Source organism: Suncus etruscus, chromosome 4 (genome assembly GCF_024139225.1).
Source record: "Suncus etruscus isolate mSunEtr1 chromosome 4, mSunEtr1.pri.cur, whole genome shotgun sequence".
Classification (NCBI taxonomy): Eukaryota; Metazoa; Chordata; class Mammalia; order Eulipotyphla; family Soricidae; genus Suncus; species Suncus etruscus.
The window spans coordinates 1,369,496-1,392,600 of record NC_064851.1 but is presented as its reverse complement, the minus strand read 5'-3'; the positions used below and the strand labels follow the sequence as shown (position 1 = coordinate 1,392,600).

General features: G+C 57.5%; 1 protein-coding gene across 1 annotated transcript in view; it reads left to right on the top strand.

Moving 5' to 3' along the window:
- TBC1D22A (TBC1 domain family member 22A) overlaps positions 1–23,105 on the top strand; it is a 65,574-nt gene that overhangs the window by 6,642 nt on the left and 35,827 nt on the right. The window contains 4 exon segments of the mRNA XM_049771762.1: positions 11,929–11,999; positions 15,324–15,452; positions 15,935–15,997; positions 16,930–17,044. Of these exon segments, the coding sequence (XP_049627719.1) occupies positions 11,929–11,999; positions 15,324–15,452; positions 15,935–15,997; positions 16,930–17,044 (378 nt within the window).

Below are 23,105 nucleotides of genomic sequence, written 5' to 3'. Positions count from 1 at the left end.
AAAAGTACTTGGGGTCCTGTCCCCCAGCACTGGACCTTCCAGGCCGTCCATTGGTGACAGGGCCTTGAGCGGGAGGTGCCTGGGGACCCAGAGGTGCCCCAAGTGTGCCATGCCCCCCCGCCTACCATCCTGGTCCAGTGGCAGTTCTCCCCATCTGGCCACTGCTCTCCACAGGTGGGGCTGGCATTGGGGAGCTCCATGCCACTGTGGCCTCTGCCTCCGGGATCCCGTGTTTTCCAGGCCCCAACCCCGGTCAGTTCTAGGGGCGGAGGGAGCCAGAGGGGCCCAGCGCTTCACTTTGTCCCCCCTACCCCTGCAGAGACTGCCGGTGGCCCCCCGCTTCCCTGCAGCGCTCACAGTCGCTCCCACATGCAGACTCTGGTGTCCTGACCACTCGGCAGAGGCGGCGCCCCCTGGCAGCGGCGGCACTTGAGTGACAGGGGATGCCTCGAGGCTCTGCAAGTTCCGTGCATCTCCTGAGTGGCCCCAACACGGACCTCGGTGAGTCCGCACACCCGTGTCAGGTCCCGGGGTGCCCGCGAGGTTCCCTTGCCAGCATCATCCTGGCATGCGCCCTGGCCTATTGAGCTCGTCTGGTCCCCTGACTAGTCCTGCTGCCTGCGCTGAAGGTCGAGAGTGGCCACCCGTGTTCCCTGGCACTCAAGGAATGGGGGGTACGGCTGCGGGGGCAGGCGGGGCTGAAGGGAGGGCCAGGACTCTCCATGCTCCTGCAGAACTGGCCTGGCACTGCAGTAGTGCTCCCCAGCACTGCCATAGTGCTCCTACAATTTCGCCTGCAGCACCCCTGCAATACTCCCGTGGGTACTCTTGCAGGAACAGATTGATCCTGTCATGCTCCTGCCGTTTACCCTGACACTCGCAGTACTCCCACAGTCTTCCTTCAGTACTCCACAATGCTTTTGCTGTACCCCCCCCCCCCCAGTACTGAGTGAACCTGGCGGATTAGTTGTGCCCCGGGGGTCTTCTTAGGAAGCTGGTGTGGGGCCTTTGTACGAGGCCCACCTCTCCTCCTTCTCTCATCTTGGGGTCTGTCCGGAGCCACTGGGGGGAGGGAGGGCAAGTGCTCCCCAGTGATGGGCAGTGGCCTGGTATGACCAGGCTGGCAGTGCCCCACGCCGCCAGCAGGTGGCGTGTGGTGGCTCGCGGCCTGGCCAGCCTGAACCTGGCCGGGAGGCAGCTGGTCCGTCCCAGTGCCTGTCCTGGAACCGGTACCTGCCCCAGGGGCAGCTGGTCAGTCGCCCCCTTTTACTTCCTGCAGGTAGTTGCCCCTCATCCCCCGACCACCCTTCCTGTCGGCTCAGGCTCCAGACCCCTGAGGTGTGTGTTTGTGAGTGTGTGAGTGTGTGTGCGACGCGCGCGTGTGTGCGTGCATGCTGGTGTGGTAGTATGTCTGTGTGTGTAATATTCCCATGTGTACATGACTGGGTCGTGTGTACATGTATATGTGTGTAATATGCTCATGTATGCGTGTGTATAGCTTGCCTGGGGTGTGTGTATGTGTGTAGCAAGCCCAGGTGTGGTTTGGGGGCTCACCACTGGGGCACAGCCTCGGGTTCTGATCCCCCAACCTTCAGAGGTGCGTCCTTGCTCGCCTCTCGGTGGCTGTGACTTGCTTGGTGTGTGGGAGTTCCGGTGGGCAAGGCAGCGGGGGCCTTGTGTCCCCGCCCGGCCTGGACAGTCCCAGGCAGGGGTGGAGCCTGGGGCCTGGGTGAGTCCCCACCTCAGGGTCCTTGCTTTTAGGTTCTGGTCTGACACAGAACCCAGGCCAACACCTAGACCCATAGTCACACCAGAACTTGTTTCCTGCAGGGGTGCAGGGCTGGGCACATGGCCTGAGAGGTTATAAGCCCTGTGGCTTTTCTTTGGTGGGTGCTAGGGGGCCCAGTTCTTGATGCCACGAAGCCTTGCTTTGACTTTCCCTCACTTAAGGCTGAGCTGAGGAGAGCAGGGGGAACCCTCAGCCAGGTCGGCAGCACCTGGGGCCTCTGTGCCTCCTGTGTCCGGGCAGAGGATATCTAGGCCAGTGTAGGTGGGCTGTCAGGAGCATGGAGCAGTGGCCCAGCCGCCAGGAAGCCCTGCAAATCCACCAAGCTGCAAGGCTGCAAGGGTGAGGGACCCGACTGCCAGGTAGGGTGAGGTGCCCATGCAGGGAAGCCAAAATATAGCTGCCTGGGACTACTACCACCTCACCTGAGTGACCTGGGAGAGGGAGAGAACGAGAGAGCGGCCAGAGAAGAGGGAGAGAGAGAGAGAGAGAGAGAGGGATAGAGGTGGAACAGCAGTATCTCGCATGCTTTTATCTTCGCCCACAGGCGAGCAGGGTCTGCTCTGGCCTTTTCCTTTTTATGGGCCCCCAATATGCCAGACTCCTTTTTATATTTCAGGGCCAAAATCAGTTGCAGGGGGACGTGTCCAGTCCAGCTGCCATCATGGGGGTTGTGTGTCATCATCCCTTAAACGTACATTGACTAATTCCTTTAAATACATCAACAGAGCCTTGGAGGGACTTGACAGGGAGGGGGGAGTGTACCCAAGGGGGTCTTGAGGGATTCAACATCCACAGGGTGTGGGGAGCCAAAACGGGCAGTTATGGGTCAGGAATGCAGCAGCACCTGGGCTGGAGGGCGACTGTGACCCCCGTCCCCGGTGCACCACAGGGACTGTGTGAGCTGGCCCCTGGCCCCGGGTCCCCGAGTTCACTCTGGCCGCCCATGCAGAGGGACAGCAGGCCGTGGGCAGGGAAGAGGGTGGGTCCAGGGGCCTCGGCCATGGGAGCCATGGGGACTGTGGGGGCTGTGGGTGACATCTGGATCTGCATACATCTGTCACGCAGGAGCTGGCCTGTGTCCACTGCCCTGTGCTGACCACGGCATCCCTGCAGTATAGACACTGCCCTGCCTACTCTCCCCCATGTCCTCAGCTGCTCTTGCTGCTGCCCAGAGGTGCCCTCTGGTGGCCAGTGCTATGCTCTGCTGTCCGGCTGCCATGGGCCCAGCCTTGCCTGCTTGTGAGGGTGCCCCAGTCCCACTGAAGGGTGTGCAGGCCAAGTGGGGGTCTGGTCACCCCTGCAGCCTTTGGGGGACTCTGAAAGACACCCCCAGTATAGATCCCAGGCTGGGGGGCCCCCAGACCCATCTTGTGCTTTCTGCCCAGGCAAGCACTTTGTGCCTCCTTTCCCTTGGCCCGTGGGCGCTTAGTTTTCCACGGGGGGTGGGGGTGGGGTGTAGGTGGAGGCCCCCCCACAGCAGGTTTGCTCCTATGAGCCGTGCCCTGCTGGGCCTCACCTCTGCAGGGAATCTGAGGGTGCACTGGATCAGGGGCCTGGGTCACCCCTTCTCCAGGCTCCAGGAGGCACGACCCTCAGGGGGTGGTACTCCGGGGAGCAGGAGGGGAGATGGGGTTGGCAGCACTGTGCTCTGGGTCACCAGCTGGGCCTGCTCCCTCCCACATTGCCCCGCTTTACTCAGACGACTTTTCCAGTTCACGCATGGACCCAGGTCTCTGCCCACATGTTCCTGGAAGCTGTGGGAATCCCCCTTGCTGGCCCGTCCTGTCTTTGGACCCCGAGTCTGTTCTGTGACGAGCTGACATCTGACATGCTCCTCGAGGTGCTGGTGCTTTTCTGAGCCCCCTGGGATCCCGGGGTCCTTGTGCTAGGTCACCCCCTCCTCCCAGCCTTGGGCTGCCCTCCCCTGGAACCTGCCCCCCCCATCTGCTCAGTGCGTTGGGTAAAGCTGGCTCCCTCCAGGCCACCTACAGGGGGCGCCTTGTGCCCTTCCAGGCTGCTAGTCTGCTGAGCTGGGGGGTACCTGCAGGAGCCTGGGCTGGCCTGGAAGGATGCAGTGTCCCGGGGTCCTGGAGGAGGGTGCAGGCACCCTGAGACAGTGTGGCTGCCCTGTGAGCTCTTCCAGGCCAAAGACCCTTAAATGTCAAAGGCCTCCAGGACATAGATATCCAAGGTCACCCAGAGAACAGAGGCCTAGGGTTGGGGCTGGGGCATGCTCCCCTCCTCCTTCTCTTCTCTCCCTTCATTCTTTTCCCCATCTTCCTCCTCCTCCTCCTCCTCCTCTTCCTCGACATCCGTCTCTGGCAGGACAGCCCTCCCTCCTGTCCTTCCAGATCCCTTCGAGGAACTAATGAAATTTTGTTTTCTGCAGTTTTTCAAGTGAGTTCACACCCCTGGCCTGATTGGAAAAGTAATTAGTATTCCGATTAAGGCTCACCCGACAATTCCCGGCCCGAGCTCCCCAGAACAAAGCATCGTGTGTTGTTGTGATCTTTGATTCATAGCCATCTACACCCGCGGGCGTCGGACAGGCTGTAAATAACACACCTCCTCCCAGGGAACCCCCAGCACAGTGCTCCTGGGCGGGCTGGCGAGGGAAGGGAGTGGGTGGCTGGTTCGGGGGTGGGGTGGGTTTCTCTCTCTGTGGGCCTTGCTGGTCAGGAGTGGAGGGTGGCACTCCCCCGCCACACCCACACACGCACCCCCCCCACCCCCCACAGGAGTGGGGGGCACACACCACATCATACCACACCACACCACACCACCAGCTCTGGGCACAGTTGGGCCCAACTGTGACTGGCTCCCCCTAGTGGTGCTGGGAAGAGCCACAGATCTAGGCTCCGAGAGAGTGCTCGGGCCCCTAAAGACGCACTGCAGGAAGTCGCCCTCAGACTGCCTGCCAATGCCATCAGACTGTCTGCTTGGGGAAGCACCTGTCCCCGCGGAGAGCCCCTCTCTCTGCTCGGAGACACGCCCCGTTACTTGAGGGAGAAGGAGGGAGTCCAGGGAGGATTGCTCTGGTTTGAGGAATGAGGGAGGAGGGCCTGGGGTGAGGGGGATCTGAGGGAGGTGACCCAGCTCCACCTCTGAGTACTCATCATGCTGGTCTCCGCCCTGCTCATGTGCTGGTGTCCCGCAGCTGGCTCCTTGGGGCTGTGCAGGGCCGTGGGGTACAGGGCTCCCCTGGCTGGCTTTCCCGCCTCCCTCGAGTGACCCACCGTCACTGGGACCGGCCCCACCCGCCTCCCCTCAGCTGTGCTCCCACTGGCCCTGACCTGCTTTCTGGGGCTCAGTCCCCTACCCCACCAACAGACCCCTCAGAATCTGCACGGCCCCTGCGGGCTTCCAGACGTGACCCGTATCCCCTGTCCGGTCTGGCTTGGAGGCGTCTGAGGGGCTCATCTGCTGGCCCCGTGGCCACATCAGACGGGTCTGGGGTGAGCTCTGGTCCAGGTTTTCTCTCTTTTTAAAAGGATTTGGTTTTGGGCCCAAACAGCGGTGCTCAAGGCTCATGTCTGGCTCTGCACTCAGGAATCACTCAGAAATCTCTCCTGGTAGGCCCAGGGAACCATAAGGGATACGGGGATCGAACTCAGGTCTGTCCTGGGTTGGCTGCATGCAAGGCAAACACCCTATCGCTGTGCTATCTCTCCAGCCCTTGATATTTTTTTCTATTTTTAATCAGAGCTTTGCTTAGCCCTGTCATTTTACTTTTTATTTTATTTTATTTTTTGGAAGGGGGGTGTTGGGTCATAGCCAGCGGTGCTCAGAAATCGCTTCTGACTTGGGGGACCATATGGGATGCTGGGAATCAAACCCAGGTTCGTCCCGAGTCAGCCCTGTGCAAGGTGTTAGCCTTACCTCTGTGCTACCTCTCAGGCCCCTGATTTTTTTTCTTAAAGAATCTTTCCAAAGTTTATATTTCAGTATGTTGCTCCCTGAACAATTCACACCATCACATGCATCAGTCTCAAACCAGAAATTCAGTAGGACAAATTTGGACCCGAGTACGGCTGCCTGGGAAACCCTGTTACAGAACATCACTCTCGTTCCAGCACCTTCTGGCCCTGGGCTCCAGTGGGAGGCAGCTCTGAGGAGGTTCTTTGCTCTCTGGCCTCCAGAGATCCGTGTGCCCGTGGGAAGGCATTCAAGGTGGGGGTGAGGGGAGACGGGGTTGTCCCGGGGCCCAGAACAGTGCTCACTGCCCTTCCTGGCTGGGTTTATTTGTCCCACCGGCTGTGTCCAGTCCCGTTGTGCGGGTGTCTCTGAGCTGTGCTTCCAGGATTTGGTTCTGGGGACGTGGCCCATGGACGCATAGCCACCTGGGCCGGTGGGAAGGGCTCTGTGTGGACCCTGCCTTCCGGATGGCCTCTGCACCCACTCACGTGATGGGGGGCCGTTGGCTGTCTTTCCGTCTCAGGCCCCACCCTCTTGTTCTCTGACTCAGACCCCTGGCCCTCAGGTTCCACCCCTGAGTCCTCAGACCTTGCTCCCTGGCTCTCAGATCCTGTGTCTGGCTCTTTCGGTCCACCCCTAGCCCTCAGTCCCCACCCCCCGAACCTCAGATTCCGCTCTAATGCTCAGGCTCCTGTGCCTAGCCCTTAGTCTCTGCCCCCAACCCTCCGACTCCATCCCTAAGACTCAGACACCACCCCACCCCTCGACTGCACTCCTGCTGCACTCCGACCCTCTGCCTCCACTCCAAACCCCGAGGCGCCACCCCTTAGCCCTCAGACCCTCTTGCCTGGCTCTTAGGGTGGCAGGTGCACATAGCAGCCCACAGGCACCACGTGGTGGACATGAAGACCCCAGTAGCACCGTTCGTTTGTCTAGTTTGATGTCTCAGGCCTGGCTGCACCCCAGTTCTCTGTGCCCTGCCTTGGCAGCTCCTTGGTGTCTCTGCCCCACCTCCGCCCTCACGTTGGTCAGACCAGGCCTGCTGTTGGCTCCTCTGGTCCACCAGCCTGTCCTCCATTGTTGCATAAAATAATTAGTGATGGTGCTGGATGGCGATGGATGGCGATGGATTCCTTTCTGCCACCCCAGGCCACATGGCTCTGCAACTCCATCCAGCCGGCCGGGTTCCAGGCCCAGGTGAAATCACTCACTCACACGCAGGCTTCAGGAAGAATCATCTTTATTCATGCCCTAGCCACCACAGGTGTGTGGCCTATGTCAACCTTTCAAGCACAGCATTATTTTGCTAGCCCTGCATCTTATCTCCTGTTAGCCATCTTCCCCATGCGGCCCAAAGATCCAAAAGCCGGCCAAGAGACAAAAGGCCCGAATCCCTTTCGTCCCAGGCTTATCTAACTTTTTCCCGACCCCTCCCAGGAATGGGAGGTCTTGCAGGTAGTTACACCTATTATCCGGTTCCCAAAACTCCTCCCAGATATGGGTGGGTCTTAGGGTCTTTGCACCCAACTTCAGGGTTTTAGCTAGGTACACCAACACTCCATCATCTACCGATGTTCTCAGCCGGGCCTAGGTGCCACGTGGACAGCAGAGTGTGTGCCACCAGGCACCTCCACCTCGCAGTGTCACCGAGTCACTCTTCAGACAGGCATTGCAGACGGACAAGGGCCACGGGGGCTATAGAGGGGCCAAGGAGGACAGGGTGGGCAGGCCGGGCCGGGTTGAGAAAGGCAGCTTCCCAGGTTCCCTCAGTGTCTTGCTCAGGCTGCAGTGGCATTGGCCGAGGGGTCTCCAGGGCCTTGTGCGGGGCCCCAGGCGGGCGCATCAGGCCTAGTTGGGGGCGCCCTGGACCTCTGGGCTGTCAGATCTGGGCTGGTGCCCAGGGGCCGCTGCCAGGGCGAGGTGGACCCTCAAGAGAGGGCCTGCAGATCAGGTCGGTTCTGGCCTGGTCCCCCTTCTTCCCTCTCGGTGGAGCTGCAGACTGGGCCCGGCCGGCGTGACGTGATGGAGTCGCAGGCTTCTGCGCCTCTGAATCAGCCTTTTGTTCCATTGAGAAGATTAAGGGCAGTATGTGGTGGAAAAAAATTTTAATGAAGCACCTAACAGAGCTATTATTCATTTTTGAAACAAGTTTCCGTGGTTACCATGGCGACAGGAGCCCCGCATTAACTAGTCTTCCCCCCCACCCCCCGCCTGGCTGCCGGTCCTGCGAGGGGCTCTTGGGGGAGCTGCGGGGCCGCGGGGCTGATTGCCGAAGGGATTGATGTCACCGGAGCACGGAGCTTATAAATCTGGTTTATCATATCTCCCATTTAATTGTTCATGCAAGCCAGCTCTTCATGTAGCGATTTACAGTAATCTCGGCGAAATAACAGTTTTGTGTCACAAAAATGAATAATGCAGGGGGAGAGGTTGTCAAGCTCCTTAAAATCATTATGCTCCAACATTCGGTCTTCTTGCCTGGGAGGTGCCGGGACCCACTGACCAGCGGGGGCTTGAGAATCCGCAGCCCTGGCACATGGGGGGGCCGTCCCGGACAACCGTGGGGGATTTCGGGGGACATGCTGTGTCCGTGAAGCTCTCCCGGGGCTGCGGAGGGCTGGGCAGGGGTGAGGGGGGTTGAACTTGGTTGCTATCAGAATGCCTGTCGGTCATGGTGAGGCCGTAGGATACCCAGCGCCTCCATGCTAGGCACGGGTTGTTGGGGTGCTGGGCTGTCGGAAGCTGCACCCTGAAGTTTCTGTGTGGGCAGTGCCTTTAATAGGCCCCCCCCTAGTCTCCCCACTTGGCAGGCTTGGCCCCTGTGACTCCTCCGACTGTAGTCCTGTATATGGTGCTGCCCTCTTGGGCTTCATGGCACCGTCCCTGTACTCTTCGGGATGGGGTGATGATGGCAGGGTGCCCTGCAGGACGCCAGGACTGCAACTGGCTGGCCCCATGGGCCTGCTGCAGTCAGGTGTGGGGCTATGGTGGTCCCCCCAGCTGAAGGGGGCTGAAGGTTGTGGGCATGAGATGACCAAGTGCCTGATTATTTTGGGTCTGGGAGTACTTTGGGACACAGGGTTTTTGGGGATGGTGAGCCAATCAGAGTGGAGGGACAGGCCTCACTCATCAGGGCCTATCTGAGGGGGGTTCTGGGGTACTGGCTTGGTGATAGGGAGTTTGTGTTTATTGATCCTAGTTGGAGAGTACTTTGTTGCCCTGGGGGGACTTTCCCACCTGCACCCCGTCGTAGCTGGTGTCAAGGCCCTGAGGCTGGGAAGGGAGGCTGTCCCCGAGCTGAGCTGCCAGCATACTTGTCTGCTGCTCCCTGGACAGTGCTTATGGTACTCGGCATGGCTGCTATTTGTGTTCTCATGCTCGGCTTCCTTTTGGTGCACGGCGTCTGTGGCAGGGTCGTAAATCCCCTGCAGTGCCCACTGTGCTATGGCGTTAGTGCCAGGGGTGCAGCCGAACCAGGTTGCAGGGCTGCTGGCTGTGCCATTCTGCTGAGCACTGAGGCCCGAGTCTCTTTGCAACATGGGACACGGGACCCTTCCCATCTGCCACTCTCAGGGACTGTGTGGGGCCTGTGTAGAGTCTGTGGAGGCCATGTGGGGTCTGTGGGGTCTGTGTGGACTCTGGTCTCAGACCCTGTCAGCACCAGTTCCACAGCTCCAAGATGTCCTGTTTCTGATCTCCTGTCATGGGGAGAGGGACAGGATGCAGGTGGACGGGGAGGTTGCCCCACCTGTAGTGGGTGACGGTGGGTCCCTGGAGTCGTGGTGACCTGCTGGGGTGACACTGACTTTGAGGTCACCCATTCTGGGCAGAGCCAGCAGAGGCAGTTGGAGGCGTCAGCGCGGGGGGACCCCTGTGGGTCCACGTCACCCCGTATCAGGCTCCTCCCATGAACTGTGCCTGGCCAGCAGGGCCCATCTGCCTCAGTGACTATATGACCACGACACCCCCGTGCAACTAACTGGGCTCGTCTGCCGGGTGCTAGCCTGCTTCCTGTTGGCCGCCACTCATCAGGGTCTTGGTCAGGGAGCAAGGCTGGGCACGGAGTGGGGGGCCACTGAACAGGGGCAGACGGGCAGGTTGTCTGGGGGCCCCGGGGTCCGCTGTTGTCTAGATGTCAGAAGGCTGTGCTCCCTCCCTGTCTCCCTGTGCAGCTGTGCAGGAGTTTCCAGCCATGCCTGTGGACATGGACACGTGCTGTTTGTCTGCACAGAACATGTTGCATTCCTACACGGGATACATACGTGAGCACAAGCACACATGCCAATATAGGATAGGTATGTGTTTACATGCTTCTGCACGGCACCATACATGCTCCGGCACAGTACACGTGTGCACATGAGATGGGACATGTGTGTGCATGTGCAGACTCTTAAGTGGGAGGTGTGCAGCATGCTGTATGACCGTGTGAGTGTGTGTGGAGCCCACCTGTATGTAGATGGTCTGTTGTGTGTATGTTTATGGTTCATGTGTGGTTGTGTATATGCGATGTGCATTGTGTACACATGAGGCATGCACCCAACACTGGTGCATACAGGGTTCAGGCGTGCACATGTAACCATGTATCAGTGCATGCAATTGTATAGACACTGATGAATGTGTATGACACGTGGGTGTAGCCATGTGTGCTGACATGTATCATGTCTGTAGATACACCAATGTGCACAGGCTCATATATGAACACACAGGCAACATAGCACACTCGAAACATGGGTGTAGCATAATACATATGAAGCATGTGTGGCTGCACACACGTATGGTGCATGGCTGTGTTTGTTGGGATGTATCACACATGTGTGATGTTTGTACTCGTGTGTGACCCGTACACAAGGCCACACCTTTGTGAGGCTGCAGTGAGAGGCGGGTGCTGGATGGAGCCCTGAGCCCCTTGTGTCCCCCGAATCTTCAGGCTGAGTTGACTCAGCTTTCTGGTCCACCTTAACCAGATGCTTGACGCTGGGCGGTGGGTGGAGCTGGGGAGGTGCCATGAGGGGAGTGGGCCAACGGATGTTCCCAGGGCACCTCCTGCCCTCCCCTGCTGTGTCCAATCTTATGTGCCTGGGGACCCCGGGGGGGGGGGGTGTTTGAAGTCGTGCTGTCCCCTTAGTGGAACAGAGTCCAGGTTACCCCTGATTGTTCTAGAAGCTTCCCTCACACTGACTTCCCGGAGGAGGCGTCCTGGCCCTGGGGATCTGGAGCTGTGCCCATCACCCCCTGAGGTGCCTACCCTGTCTTTGACTGCCAGTGTTCCTGGAGCTCAGCACTTCCCTCCCCTGCTTCTTCTCTCTGGTTGGGGACAAATCATGGCCCTCAGGGTCCTAGGGTGGCTTGTGCTCAGGTGCCCCCTCTTGCCTGTCTATGACACCCCCCCCCCCGGGACTCCTGTCTGAGTGCTCTGCTGCCCCTACCCTTGTCCCTTTAGCCCAGCTGAGGCTGGAGGAGGCTGGGAGGGTGTGGGGGGAACCCTTGGCTTTCATGCCATCTAGAGTGCTTTTGCAATAGAAGGGGCAGGTTAGGAGGAGAGGGTGAGGGTGAGAGGACGTGGTCAGCCCTGTAGGTGCTGCGGAGGCCAGGATGATGCAGTATGGACGCTCGGGGCCATGAGTGCCTGCGTACCGGCTGTGCCCCTCGCCCTGGCACTGCAGTGCCTGTAAAGGCTCTGAGGCCTGTGCATGCTGCCGCTGGGGCGGGTGGTGGGCATTACCTGTGGCTGGTGGGCGTTGAGCGGAGTCAGGAACAGGCTCTGCTCTGCAGGTGGCCACAGCTGGTGACGGTTTTGCTCTGAGTGAGTGTCCGGAGCTTGTTGCACACACACATGCACACACACTTAGACATACTCATACACACAAAAATACACACTTAAACATACACATACACATGCTCACACCACCCACGTACAACCCCCCCACACATACACACACTCACACACACATTATCTGCTGTTGTCTGGGGGAGACCATATGGGACACCAGGATTCGAACCAATCACCTTTAGTCCTGGATCGGCTGCTTGCAAGGCCAACGCCGCTGTGCTGTCTCTCCGGGCCCTGATTTTTATTTATTTCTTTTCTCTTTCGTGCTCAGGGTTCCTCCTGGCTCTGTACTCAGAGACCATATGGAATGCCAGATCGAACCTGGGACTCCTCGTGCAAGGCCAGCACGCTCCCCGCTATGACTCTGACTCTGTCCCTGTCCTTCTGCCCACAGAGGAGCTGCGGAAGCTCAGCTGGTCCGGGATCCCCCAGCCTGTGCGTCCCGTGACCTGGAAGCTGCTCTCGGTGAGTCTGTCTGACGTCTGCTGCGTGGCTGGGACATGGGCCTTGCTGGCTGCCGGGGTGGGTAGAAGGAGCGTGCGGGTCCCCACCACCTGCTGCCTCTCCCTGCCTGTCCTTCAGAAGGTCTGGGTGTGGGTGTGGCCTTCGAACCCAGCACGACCATCGTCTGGGGGACGGACACAGGGCAGGGCTGACCCTGGGCTCTTTGAACCAAGTAAACCTGTACAAATGCACTTGTGTGCCATCAGGGGAAATGGTGGTCGGTGTGTCTGGGCTGGGGATCTGGGACAGCCCCTCCCTGCTCTAGAAGATTCTGCGACTGGACCCTGGTATGCGGCCTGCTGGTCGCCTCCGTCCTCCATTTCTTTTCCATTTTTATTATTTTCGGAGCCAAGTCAGTGGGGAACTCGAAGCGTTCGCTCTAAATGGGGTCTGACTTTGAGCATTTAAAAGACTTTCTCGCTAATGAGTCTTAATAAATTTGCAGCTTAGTGCCTCGTAATCCTAACTGCAGATGCAGCTCCGAACAGCCAGTGTTTATCGATTAAATATTCTCTTGCAATTAAAATCAGGCTCTGCGATGGCCTGTATTTTTGTTCGGTGGATTTTTTTTTTTTAAATTCCTAGCGCTTACATCTCGTGTTCTCAGCGTGCCCGCAAGGTGGCCGTGGGCAGGGGGAGCACCATGGGGAGGACGTGAGGCAGCCCTTCTCTTTTTTTTTTTTTTTTTTTTTGGTTTTTGGGCCACACCCGGTAACGCTCAGGGGTTACTCCTGGCTATGCGCTCAGAAGTCGCTCCTGGCTTGGGGGACCATATGGGACACCGGGGGATCGAACCGCGGTCCGTTCAAGGCTAGCGCAGGCAAGGCAGGCACCTTACCTTTAGCGCCACCGCCCGGCCCCGAGGCAGCCCTTCTCAAAGCTCTGTCTCTGCCTGGGGGGTGGGGGTCCGAGTCTGTCACCCCTGATTGTCCATCCACACAGGGGTCTGTGTTGTGGGTCTCCAATTGGAGTGTCTGGTTCAGGGTCTGGGATATCAGAGGTGTGTGTGTGTGTGTGTGTGTGTGTGTGTGTGTGTGTATGCAGTCCAGGTTCAGGGTCTGGGATATCAGAGGTGTGTGTGTGTGTGTGTGTGTGTGTGTGTGTGTGTGTGTGTGTGTGTGTATGCAGTCCAGGGCTCTTACACTGGTTGTGTGTGTGTATGTGCCTGTGTAAGGAGCCTGTGTATATGTTTGTGAGAGAGCCCATGTGTATATGTGAGTGTATTTGTGTGTCAGGCTCTCTTGTGTGTCTGTGTGTTTGGAAACAGTGTGTGTGTGTTTGTTTCTGTGTCCTCCCCGGGCCTGTGTCCTCAGCAGTGGCAGGACCTGCCATGGACGTGGCTGATTCCGGGGGCCGGACATGTAGTTTCTGTGTGTATGGCGTGAGTCCCCCAGGACTGTGTCCTCCGAGCTGTGCCTTCTCAGGCAGTTCTGGGAGGGCCTGGGCGTGGGTGTGGGGAGCAGAGCCGGAGTGGGTGAGGGAGATGCACCCAACAGGGTGGCCTGACGCTGTTTTTTGGCACCTGCGGGGTGGTGGTGGTGCTGCTGCTGCTGGGAGCCTCATATCCTTGGCGTGGTCCTAGACTCTCACCCACTCTCACACGGGGAGTTCACGCCACACACACTCCAGGGGCCTACGTGGACCCGGCGCGGATGAGGGGCTCGGGAGGACTGACTGGACTCCAGGACACATGCTTCCGGCCCTCTGCTGCCCCCTCCCTCCGTGTGCTCCTGTTCTGAGTGCTGTGGCCCTCCCTGCTCTGGTCAGGTACATGGTAATTCAGGGGTCCAGGACCAGCGCCATGTGGGTCCCTTTTCTCCCATAGTTTCATGCCCAGCAGTGGGTACTGGGGTAAGACAATACCCCCCTTCTATCTATAGGGGTCAGCCGCTGGCGTCTCCTCATTCAATTCTTTTTTTTTGGGGGGGGAAGGGGTCACACTCGGTGACACTCAGGGGTTACTCCTGGCTATGCGTTCAGAAATTGCTCCTGGCTTGGGGGACCATATGGGACACGGGGATCGAACCCAGGTCCGTCCTGGGTCAGCGGCGTGCAAGGCAAATGCCCTACCACTGTGCTATCGCTCTGGCCCCTCACCCAACTCTTGACATGATCGACTCCAGGGGCCCTCGCCCCTCTCCTGATGGGGCCGGAGACGCCGGGTTGGTGCTGGACTCACTCACAGCTGCCGCTTCCCACACGGGACTGCACAGACGGCCTGGGGCCCCTCGTAGCCACCAGCCCCACCGCATTTCCTGCTGGCTAGGCCTGTTTGCTCTTGGCTGCCCTTGGCCTGATGACCGTGAGCTGGAGCTGGGCTGGGACCGGCACTGGGGTGCAGGGGCGGGCTGGATCCCATCTGTGCAGGGGCGCAGCAGCAAGGCCTGATGCGGGTCACCGGGGCCCTGCGGGCGGGGCGTTGTTTTACATTTATGATTAGTGTTTTTATAGCATGCTAATACAGCAATTAAGTCTCCTGTAGTTCTGTCATTTAAAATTCATGGCGTACCTGAGTCTCTTTCATTTGCATAATTCCGAGTCTTGCTCAATTATCCAGAGGCCGGGAGTGCTTGGAGCTGGTCGGGGAGCCTCAGTCTCTGTGGGTTCTCGGGGTGTGAGTGTGAGTTCCCGCTCTGACCTCGTGGAGGTCACGCAGGAAGGGCTTGAGGCTTCGTGGCTTCCCCGTCCAACCTGGCTCAGCCCTGCTGCGGACTGCAGGGTTCACCTTCCTTCCGTCCTTTCCTCTGCGTCTGTATGACCCAGACCCCACTGGCCACACTATGCAGCGTCCCCAGTTTCTGTCTTCCGGTGTGTGTCTCAACTGGGAGGTCTCAGCACTGGGTCCCCAAGACACAGGACAAATATTGGCACCGCTGGGTGGTGTCTCCATTCCCGACACTTTTTTTTGTTTTTGTTTTTGGTTTGGGTTTTGGGCCTCACCCAGCAGCACTCAGGGGTTATTCCTGGCAGGCCCTGGGAACCATACGGGATGCCAGGTATCAAACCCAGGTCCATCCTGGGCCGGCTGTGTGCTAAGGCAAATAAATGCCCTACTGCTGTGCTATTGCTCAGGCCCCAGACCTGACACGTGGCCCTGGGCAGGGAGATAAAATGGGTCCTAGGTGCAGATTCTGGTTTGCCAGAAATAAACTGTAAAGGGGTTGAGACTGTTGGAGGGCCACATTTGGCAGAGCTGAGGAGCTGGGAGCTCGGCCTAGTGGTGGTGGGCTGCCACGGCCCCTTCCTGGTTGGGTCAGCCCTGACCAGCCTTGACGCCTCCCCCAGGGCTATCTTCCCGCCAACACAGAAAGGCGCGCCGCCACTCTGCAGCGGAAGCGGGCTGAATACTTCGCCTTCCTCGAGCGCTACTACGACTCCCGGAACGAAGAGGCCCACCGGGACACGTACCGGCAGGTGATCCTCCCGGGAGCATTGTGAGCAGAGTCTCTTCCCCTCTGCCATGGATGTGGCACCTGTAGCTTGGGGCGGGCTGAGCTCTGACCAGCTTCGACCTGAGTGCCTTCCACATGCCAGGGTCATTCAGTTCCAGCCATCGGACGGGCACTTGGTCCCGGTCATGCCGAGGTGCCACAGAATCACCTCACGCATCTGGATGTGAGCCCTGTTCTCCCCTGTGGCTGCTGGGTGGGCTGGGCCATGGCCTCCAAAGTGTGACCTCTGGGCTGGTCTCATGCCCAGCAGGGCCAGCAGAGCTTTCTGATGCACAGTGCCTCGGCTAGTCTGTGTGCCTATACTCCTGGAAATAGGCTGGGTGGGAGGGGGGTGTGTTCGCTGGGGGCCGGCCTGGCTGGAGTGGCTGCTCGCTTCCCTGTGCCATGGACCGAGCCCCCAGGTCAGTGCCCATTTCCTCTGACTATAAACTTTGCCGTCTTCAGATCCACATTGACATCCCTCGGATGAGCCCCGAGACGCTGATTCTGCAGCCCAAAGTGACCGAGGTAAGCGCAGGCCCAAGGGCTCGGTGGGTGGGGGTGTACGGCTGGGCTGTGGCGGCTGGAACTGGAGCCACTGACTGGAGCATCTGGCCTCCTGCCCATGGTGGAGAAGGGTCGCAGGCCAGTCAGGGCCCCCGGGCACCGTGTTCATTGCTCCTCACCCGCTTATGCTCCGTTGCTTCAGGCCCTTTTAATGCCCTCGAGGGAGACTGCAGATGTGCCCGTCCAAGGTCTTATGTGTCCTTTACTCGCTCGCTTCATTCTGCTTTCATACATTCCACAGCTGCCATAAGCAGTGTCTTTAAAGCTGCACGTGTTGCCGGGAGGGTCCGTTGGCATCACGGTTGTTTCCATAAAGTACCCGAGAACGTTGACTTCTCTTGTCTGTGTGTGACACACAGAGCCCAGGACTGGGGGAGCCTGGAGAGGGGAGTAGCCTTCTGTGACCTTCCGTGTCCTTCTGTCCTTTGTCCTTCTGAGTCTGCAGACCACGACTCACTAGTCTCCCTGCTGCCCTGGGCACGTCCCTGGCACCCTGAGCTCCAGGCCTTAGTGGGCTTCTGTCTGTCTGTCTGTGTGTCCCAGTGCCCTGGGCTCTGTCTGTCATCCCTCCTACTTACAGGAGGCAGCCTGGGGGCTTTTCAGAAGCTAGGTGGGGCTGTACAGCTAACAGGGGGCTGAGGGCGATTGGGGGCAGCTGTGTTCCCATGTGTGTGCATGTGTGCTTGTGATCCCTTGAACTGTGATTACATGTGCTGGTGTTCATATGTGTGTACATATGTATGTGTGAGTGTGTGTGTCTGAGTTTGAACATCCCCACGGCCCTCTGGAAGGCACACCCCATCCAGCATGTCTGTCCATTTCAGCATCTTCAGCTGTACCCGTTCTTTAAAACCTGTGTTCACTTCAGCTTCCCTTGTCCAATTTTCTTGCAGATTTTCGAGCGGATCCTGTTTATCTGGGCCATCCGTCACCCTGCCAGCGGCTACGTACAGGGGATAAATGACCTCGTCACGCCTTTCTTTGTCGTCTTCATTTCTGAGCACATAGGTGAGAGCCAGTCCTGTGTCTCTTGGGCAGGGCGAGAGCTGCAGGGGCCTCACTCTGTGGCTGTGCGGCCTCGGCCACACTGACTGACTGTGTTTGGGCTCTGCTGGCCGCACGGGAGGGTTTGCCGTTTGTCCCTCACCTCCGAACGGGAGGGAGGGTCCAAGCTTTAGTTCCAGACCAGCCGCATGCATCAGCCCAGCTGAACCCGCACATGTTGGGACCATCTTCAGAGTGTCTGTCCTGGGACCATGTCTGTCTGGACGGTGCCCTTAATGGTCCAGACTCTCCGGGGAGGGGAGGGGATGAAATATTAGTTGGCTGTTTTGCTTACAAGTTAAAAACCGAATCCTCTCCTAATTGCATTTCTGCGGCGTTTTCGACTTTTGATATACTGGTAACATTCCATTTTATGGGAATATTAATTACATGCAGACTCATTACTCTGGTGGAGATTCAGGCTGCCTGATGCGTTTCCCCCGCCCCCCAGAACTACCTATATTTTCTTGTATTTCTGTGACAGCAGCCAAGCCATTTCAGCTTTACCTGTTGGGGCGGTATTTTCCGTGGCTAAAAGGGTTGGGACAGGGGCCGGCGAGGTGGCACTAGAGGCAAGGTGTCTGCCTTGCAAGCGCTAGCCAAGAAGGACTGCGGTTCGATCCCCTGGCGTTCCATATGGTCCCCCCCCCCAAGCCAGGGGCAATTTCTGAGCACTTGGCCAGGAGTAACCCCTGAGCATCAAACTGGTGTGCCTGAAAAACCAAAAAAAAAAAAAAAAAGGCTTGGGACAGTGAGTGAGGGTCGGGTTGGTGCCTTGGAGAGTCGAAGTTTCAGCTCCTGAGAGTCAGCTGTGGGTTCGGCTGATGTTATTAGTCCTCTGGGACTGCAGGGTGGGGTGTCCCCTGGGGTCCCCTGGCGGGAGGGCATGGCTCTGGTTATGCACAATGGGTGCCTGATGCCGCTTCCTGGCCACCTCCTGGGGGGCTGGGCGCAGAGCTGTGGGGTCCCACCTCGTTGGCCAGATAATGAAAGTGCTCTAATGATCCCGGCGCAGGCCGCTGTCAGGGGCTCAGGCGCCGTTAATTGAAAGAAGTTCAACTGTGATGTGATTAGAGAATTGATATTCCATGTTAAATCGACCATGTAATTCATGTGGTAAATAAGTTTGTCTTAACTGCTTTACCACCAACTTACGCTGTCAGACCCGAGTGATCCTTAACGCCTCTGCCGCGTCGTCAGTCTACAGGACCAGGACGGGCTTGGTGCTAATTGTCCGGAAAGATGGAAGGAAAGACACCCCGGGCGCATCACCTGCAGCTAGCTGCCTAGGATAGCCGGGCCCAGTGGTCACCCCTCGGAGAGAAACCTGCAACACGCAGACCCCATAGAACTTGCAATGCACAGACACCCCCCCCCCAAACCTCTCCACAGCCCCTCCCATGTATGTAGATGTGAACAGTTCTCTGGGGGAGCCTGGCGACCCTCCCTACTCCCCCTCCCCTTCCCTGCCCTCTGCCCTGTGCCCAGTGACTCTTCCTGTTCTGGCTCCTGCTTTTTCCCGGGGCTCATGGAGGCAGCTTTCAGGGCTGTGGGCACAGCACACCACCTGGTGTTGTGGTGGGGATAGGCAGGCGGGGAGTTCTTGGAGAGGGATGAAGGCCCTACCGGACTCTGCAATCCCCCCCATCCCAGACACTCATTTTTTCCTCATTCGAGGGGTCAGGATTGCAAAGGCCAGAGCTTGGGCCGTGACAGTTCTGGTTGGATCTCTCCGGGAAGGCCCAGATGTGTCCCGTTCCAGCTGGATTCCTCTAGAAAGGCTCAAATATGTCCAGTTCCAGCTGGATCCCTCTGGAAAGGCCCGGACGTTGCCGGTTCCAGCTGGATCTCTCCGGGAAGGCCCTGGGCTCACTGACAGCTGCAGGACTAGCCCGGTGTGTCCCATTTCCATTAGGCAGTGGCTCCTTTCTCAACCCCAGCCTTGCTTTCCTTCTGCCTCCTTCCTCTCCTGTCCCCTTGGCCGCTGTGCCTGTAACGAAAGCGCCTTCCTCCTGTTGCCACTCAGGAACGGCCTCGGCCTGACTGGGGTTTTTCTGAGAAAGGAAGGAGACCAAGGTCTTACAGCAAAATTTGGAAAACCAGCCAGCAGTTGCCATCAACACAGCTGCCAATGCCAGTCAGTCGCTCCCATGCAGACCCCCAACAGCCACCAATCCTGTCCTTCAGCTACTGGGGTTCTTATCCCCCAGCGATTTGATACCGGAGTCCCTAATTGAATGGATTCCTTGCTCTTAAAGCGATGGACCCCTTTCTGGAGCTCGATCTCCAAGAGTGCCAGGCTATGCCCGTCAGGTGGGCCACACATCCTGGCCCAAGCACACAGAAGGCGTTTGCTCTGCCTGGTGAGTCCCAGAGGCTGCCTGTGTGGGCTCCACTTCTCAGTATGCCAGTCGCCAGCTGGCATTACCTTCCCAAATAAAATGAAAAAAAAATTTTTTTTTTTAGATTTTGGTTTTTGGGCCACACCTGCCGGTGTTCAGGCCTCACTCCTGGCAGGCTCTGGGGAACACTGGGATGAGGGGCCTCGAACCTGGTCAGCCACGTGCAAGGAAGGCACACATCCTAACCCCTGTGCTGTCACTCCAGCCCCTGATGAAGAAATCTTTAGACAGACCCTCTGCCTGGCATGAACGGGGCATAATTCACAGAACCATGCCACAGTCAGAGTTTTTTATTTTCCCCTGGGCGTGCTGTAATTTTAAAGCGAGGCCTGTATATTTTTCCCCAACAGTGGCTGTCATATTCCTTTTAAGAACGTTAAATCTGACTTAAAATCAAGACCCATTATCCTATCACCTGGAATCACACGATCTAAGTAGAGAGAATTTTGGTTTCACTAAATATTTTCAGCCTAGCAAAAGGCGGCCCCCACCTCCCATCTTTTGTGCTGTTTCAGTTGAGAACCTTGTCTCCCTGGGGACCTGGGGGGTGCAGTGTGGGAACCGGGGGATGTTTGGGATGGGGAGCCCTAGGCTTTCGTCCCCAGCAGGGTTAGGGCCTTGGCGTTATTTATCCCGGAGGACGTCCCTCAGGAGACTGCGGAGAGGACCCAGTGTCTGTGGACGGGGACCCAGCCTGGGGCCTCCCTGTTCACGAGTGCGGCTCTTGGCAGGACTGGGATTCGACACTGGTCATTGTGGCCCTGGGAAGATGGGGGTTGTGTGTGTGTGTCAGTGTGTGGTGTGCGGTTGTGTGCATGTGTGTATGTGTGTGAGTATGCATGTGAGTGTGTGTGGTTGTGCATGTGTGAGTGTGTATTGCTCTGTATGTGTGTATGTATGCGTGTGTATGAATGAGTGTATATGAATGTGAGTGTATATATGGGTGTGCATATGTGAGTGTGTGTATGTGTGAGTGTGTGGTGATGTCTGTGTCATCACTGCTTTTTTCCAGGGCCTCCCATGGAGAGTCAATTAGGCATGAAGATGAGGTGGGAGCTGGCCTGGCAGAGGGTCAGGGGCACTGGGCGCCCAGGGTGCCAGGAGTTGGGCACGCTGCCCCTCCGCTGCATGACTGCCATACCCTCTCAGGAGCCCCAAGCTGGACTGGCCGCAGCCCGAGGCTGCTTCTTGCTGCTTCTCCTTGAGCCTCCAACAGGGTCACCCCAGAAGAGTGGAAGAAGGTGGTTGTCTGTGGAGGAGGGTGTTGAGCGTGGGTGGGAGGGACTGTGGCAGTTCAGGAGAGCCAGAGCATGCAGACCAACCCCTGGACTTGCTCCTCCGCCAGGCCCTGTCTGTTTGGGCCTACCTCTGAGCCGCTGCTGTCTCGGGTCCTGTGGCTCCACTGCCTGCCCAGGCCTGCGAGGCTCTTTTGCCAGTGCTCCCTGACCTCTCACCAACCCGGGATCCCCATAAGACAGGAGAGGTCAGTGCTGGCCCTGGGATGCTGACCTGATCCACCCTCCCACTCGGCTGTCTCCGTGGCGGCCTCAGAAACGTGGGTGCGGATCACTCAGTGGTCCTGGTGTGTCTGCACGGCCCATGGCTCCTGCTGCCAGAGCCTCCAGGAGTAAGTGGTAGTGAGGGGAAGAGATCATGTTCTAGATGCTTTCTTCCCGAGAAGGGAGGGAGTGAGGGTCAGAGATCAGGTTCTATCCACGCCACAGAGTCAACGACAGTGAAAAGCCTAAGGCCCAGGCCTTAACAACCAAAATTAAAAATGGATCTATGATGACGGCAGCCTGGGGCAGGTGTGTGTGTGTGTGTGTGTGTGTGTGTGTGTGTGTGTAGGTGGCATGGGATGGTCTTCAGCACATTGGTGGAAGGAGGTTGGAACTGGTGTGGGGTCGATTGGTGCTAAAACGTTGTAGGTCTGAAACCCAACTAGGGACAAATTTGCAAATCACAATGGTTTAAATAAAAAAGTAAAAGAAAGGAGCTAGAGCAATAGCACAGCTGACCCGGGATGGACCTGAGTTCCATTCCCAGTATCCCATATGGTCCCTGTTAGGAGTGATTTCTGAGCACAGAGCCAGGAGTAACCCCTAAGAGCCGGTGGGTGTGGTCCAGAATAAAGAGAAAAGAGGGGCCAGAGTGATAGCGCAGCGGTAGGGCATTTGCCTTGTATGCAGCTGACCCAGGACAGACTTCGAGGACAGATCTCGGTTTATCCCCAGTTTCCATTAAGGTCCCCGAGCCAGGAGTGATTTCTGAGCTCATAGCCATGAGTAACCCCTGAGCATTAACAAAGTGTGACCCAAAAAACAAAATTAAAAAAAAAAAAAAAGAGGGCCCGGAGAGATAGCACAGCGGCGTTTGCCTTGCAAGCAGCCGATCCAGGACCAAAGGTGATTGGTTCGAATCCCGGTGTCCCATAGGGTCCCCCGTGCTTGCCAGGAGCTATTTCTGAGCAGACAGCCAGGAGTAACCCCTGAGCACTGCCAGGTGTGGCCCAAAAACAAAAACAAAACAAAACAAAAACAAAAACAAAAAAAAAAAAGAGAGAGGGCCCGAAGAGATGGCACAGCGGTGTTTGCTTTGCAAGCAGCCGATCCAGGACCAAAGGTGGTTGGTTCGAATCCCGGCGTCCCATATGGTCCCCCGTGCCTGCCAGGAGCTATTTCTGAGCAGATAGCCAGGAGTAACCCCTGAGCACCGCCGGATGTGGCCCAAAAACCAAAAAAAAAAAAAGAAATGAAAAGAAATTGTGTTCTAGATGCTTCCTGCCTAGGAGGGGAGGGAACAGAGGGTCAGAAATCTTGTTCTAGATCACCAGAGTGAAAGCACAGCAGGGAGGCCGTTTGCCTTGCACAAGGCCAACCTGGATTCGATCCCCAGCATCCCATAGGGTCCCCTGAGTAATTCCTAAGTGCAGAGCCAAGAGTAACTAAGCCCTGAGCACTGCTAGATGTGGCCCCAAAACCAAAATAAATAAATAAATAAATAAACAAACAAATAAATAAATAAATGTAGATGCTTCTAAATGTCCTGGGGATGGGGAGCGGACCACCTCCCCCACTCGCAAGACTGCGTCCTTGACCTCTCTGCTGCCAGGTCACACTGCTTGCAAACACCCAGGGGCCAAGTGCTGTGTCTGCACACAGGTCTCTGCGTGTGTGTGTGTATGTGTGTGTGTGTGTGTGTGTGTGTGTGTGTGTGTGTGTGTGTGGTGCTGACACAACTGCACATATGTCTGCCTTGTGCTCACACGGAGGCTGCAGCAGCACCTCGCCTGCCCTCTCCCAGCAGCCCATCCTCCTCTGCGCCGAGGCCCTGGGCCCACCCACCGGCTGCCTATCGAGGCTGCAGGCATTCCTTCCTGCTGCAAGGCTGCTGGCTGAAACATATGTATAACACGGCCGAGCCTTTGGAGTAAAATCGCCCAGTCCATGTGCGTTATTATTATAGCCCTAATGGTATTTGCATTTAAATCATTATGATTGCGGTAATCACGCACCGTTTTGCCAATAAAACACAAACCACTTCAGAAATGTTCTCTGAAACGCTGGCATTTTCTGGGCTGGTCCACGGCCTCTCATTTTGGGGCCTCCACAGTCGTTTCTGTG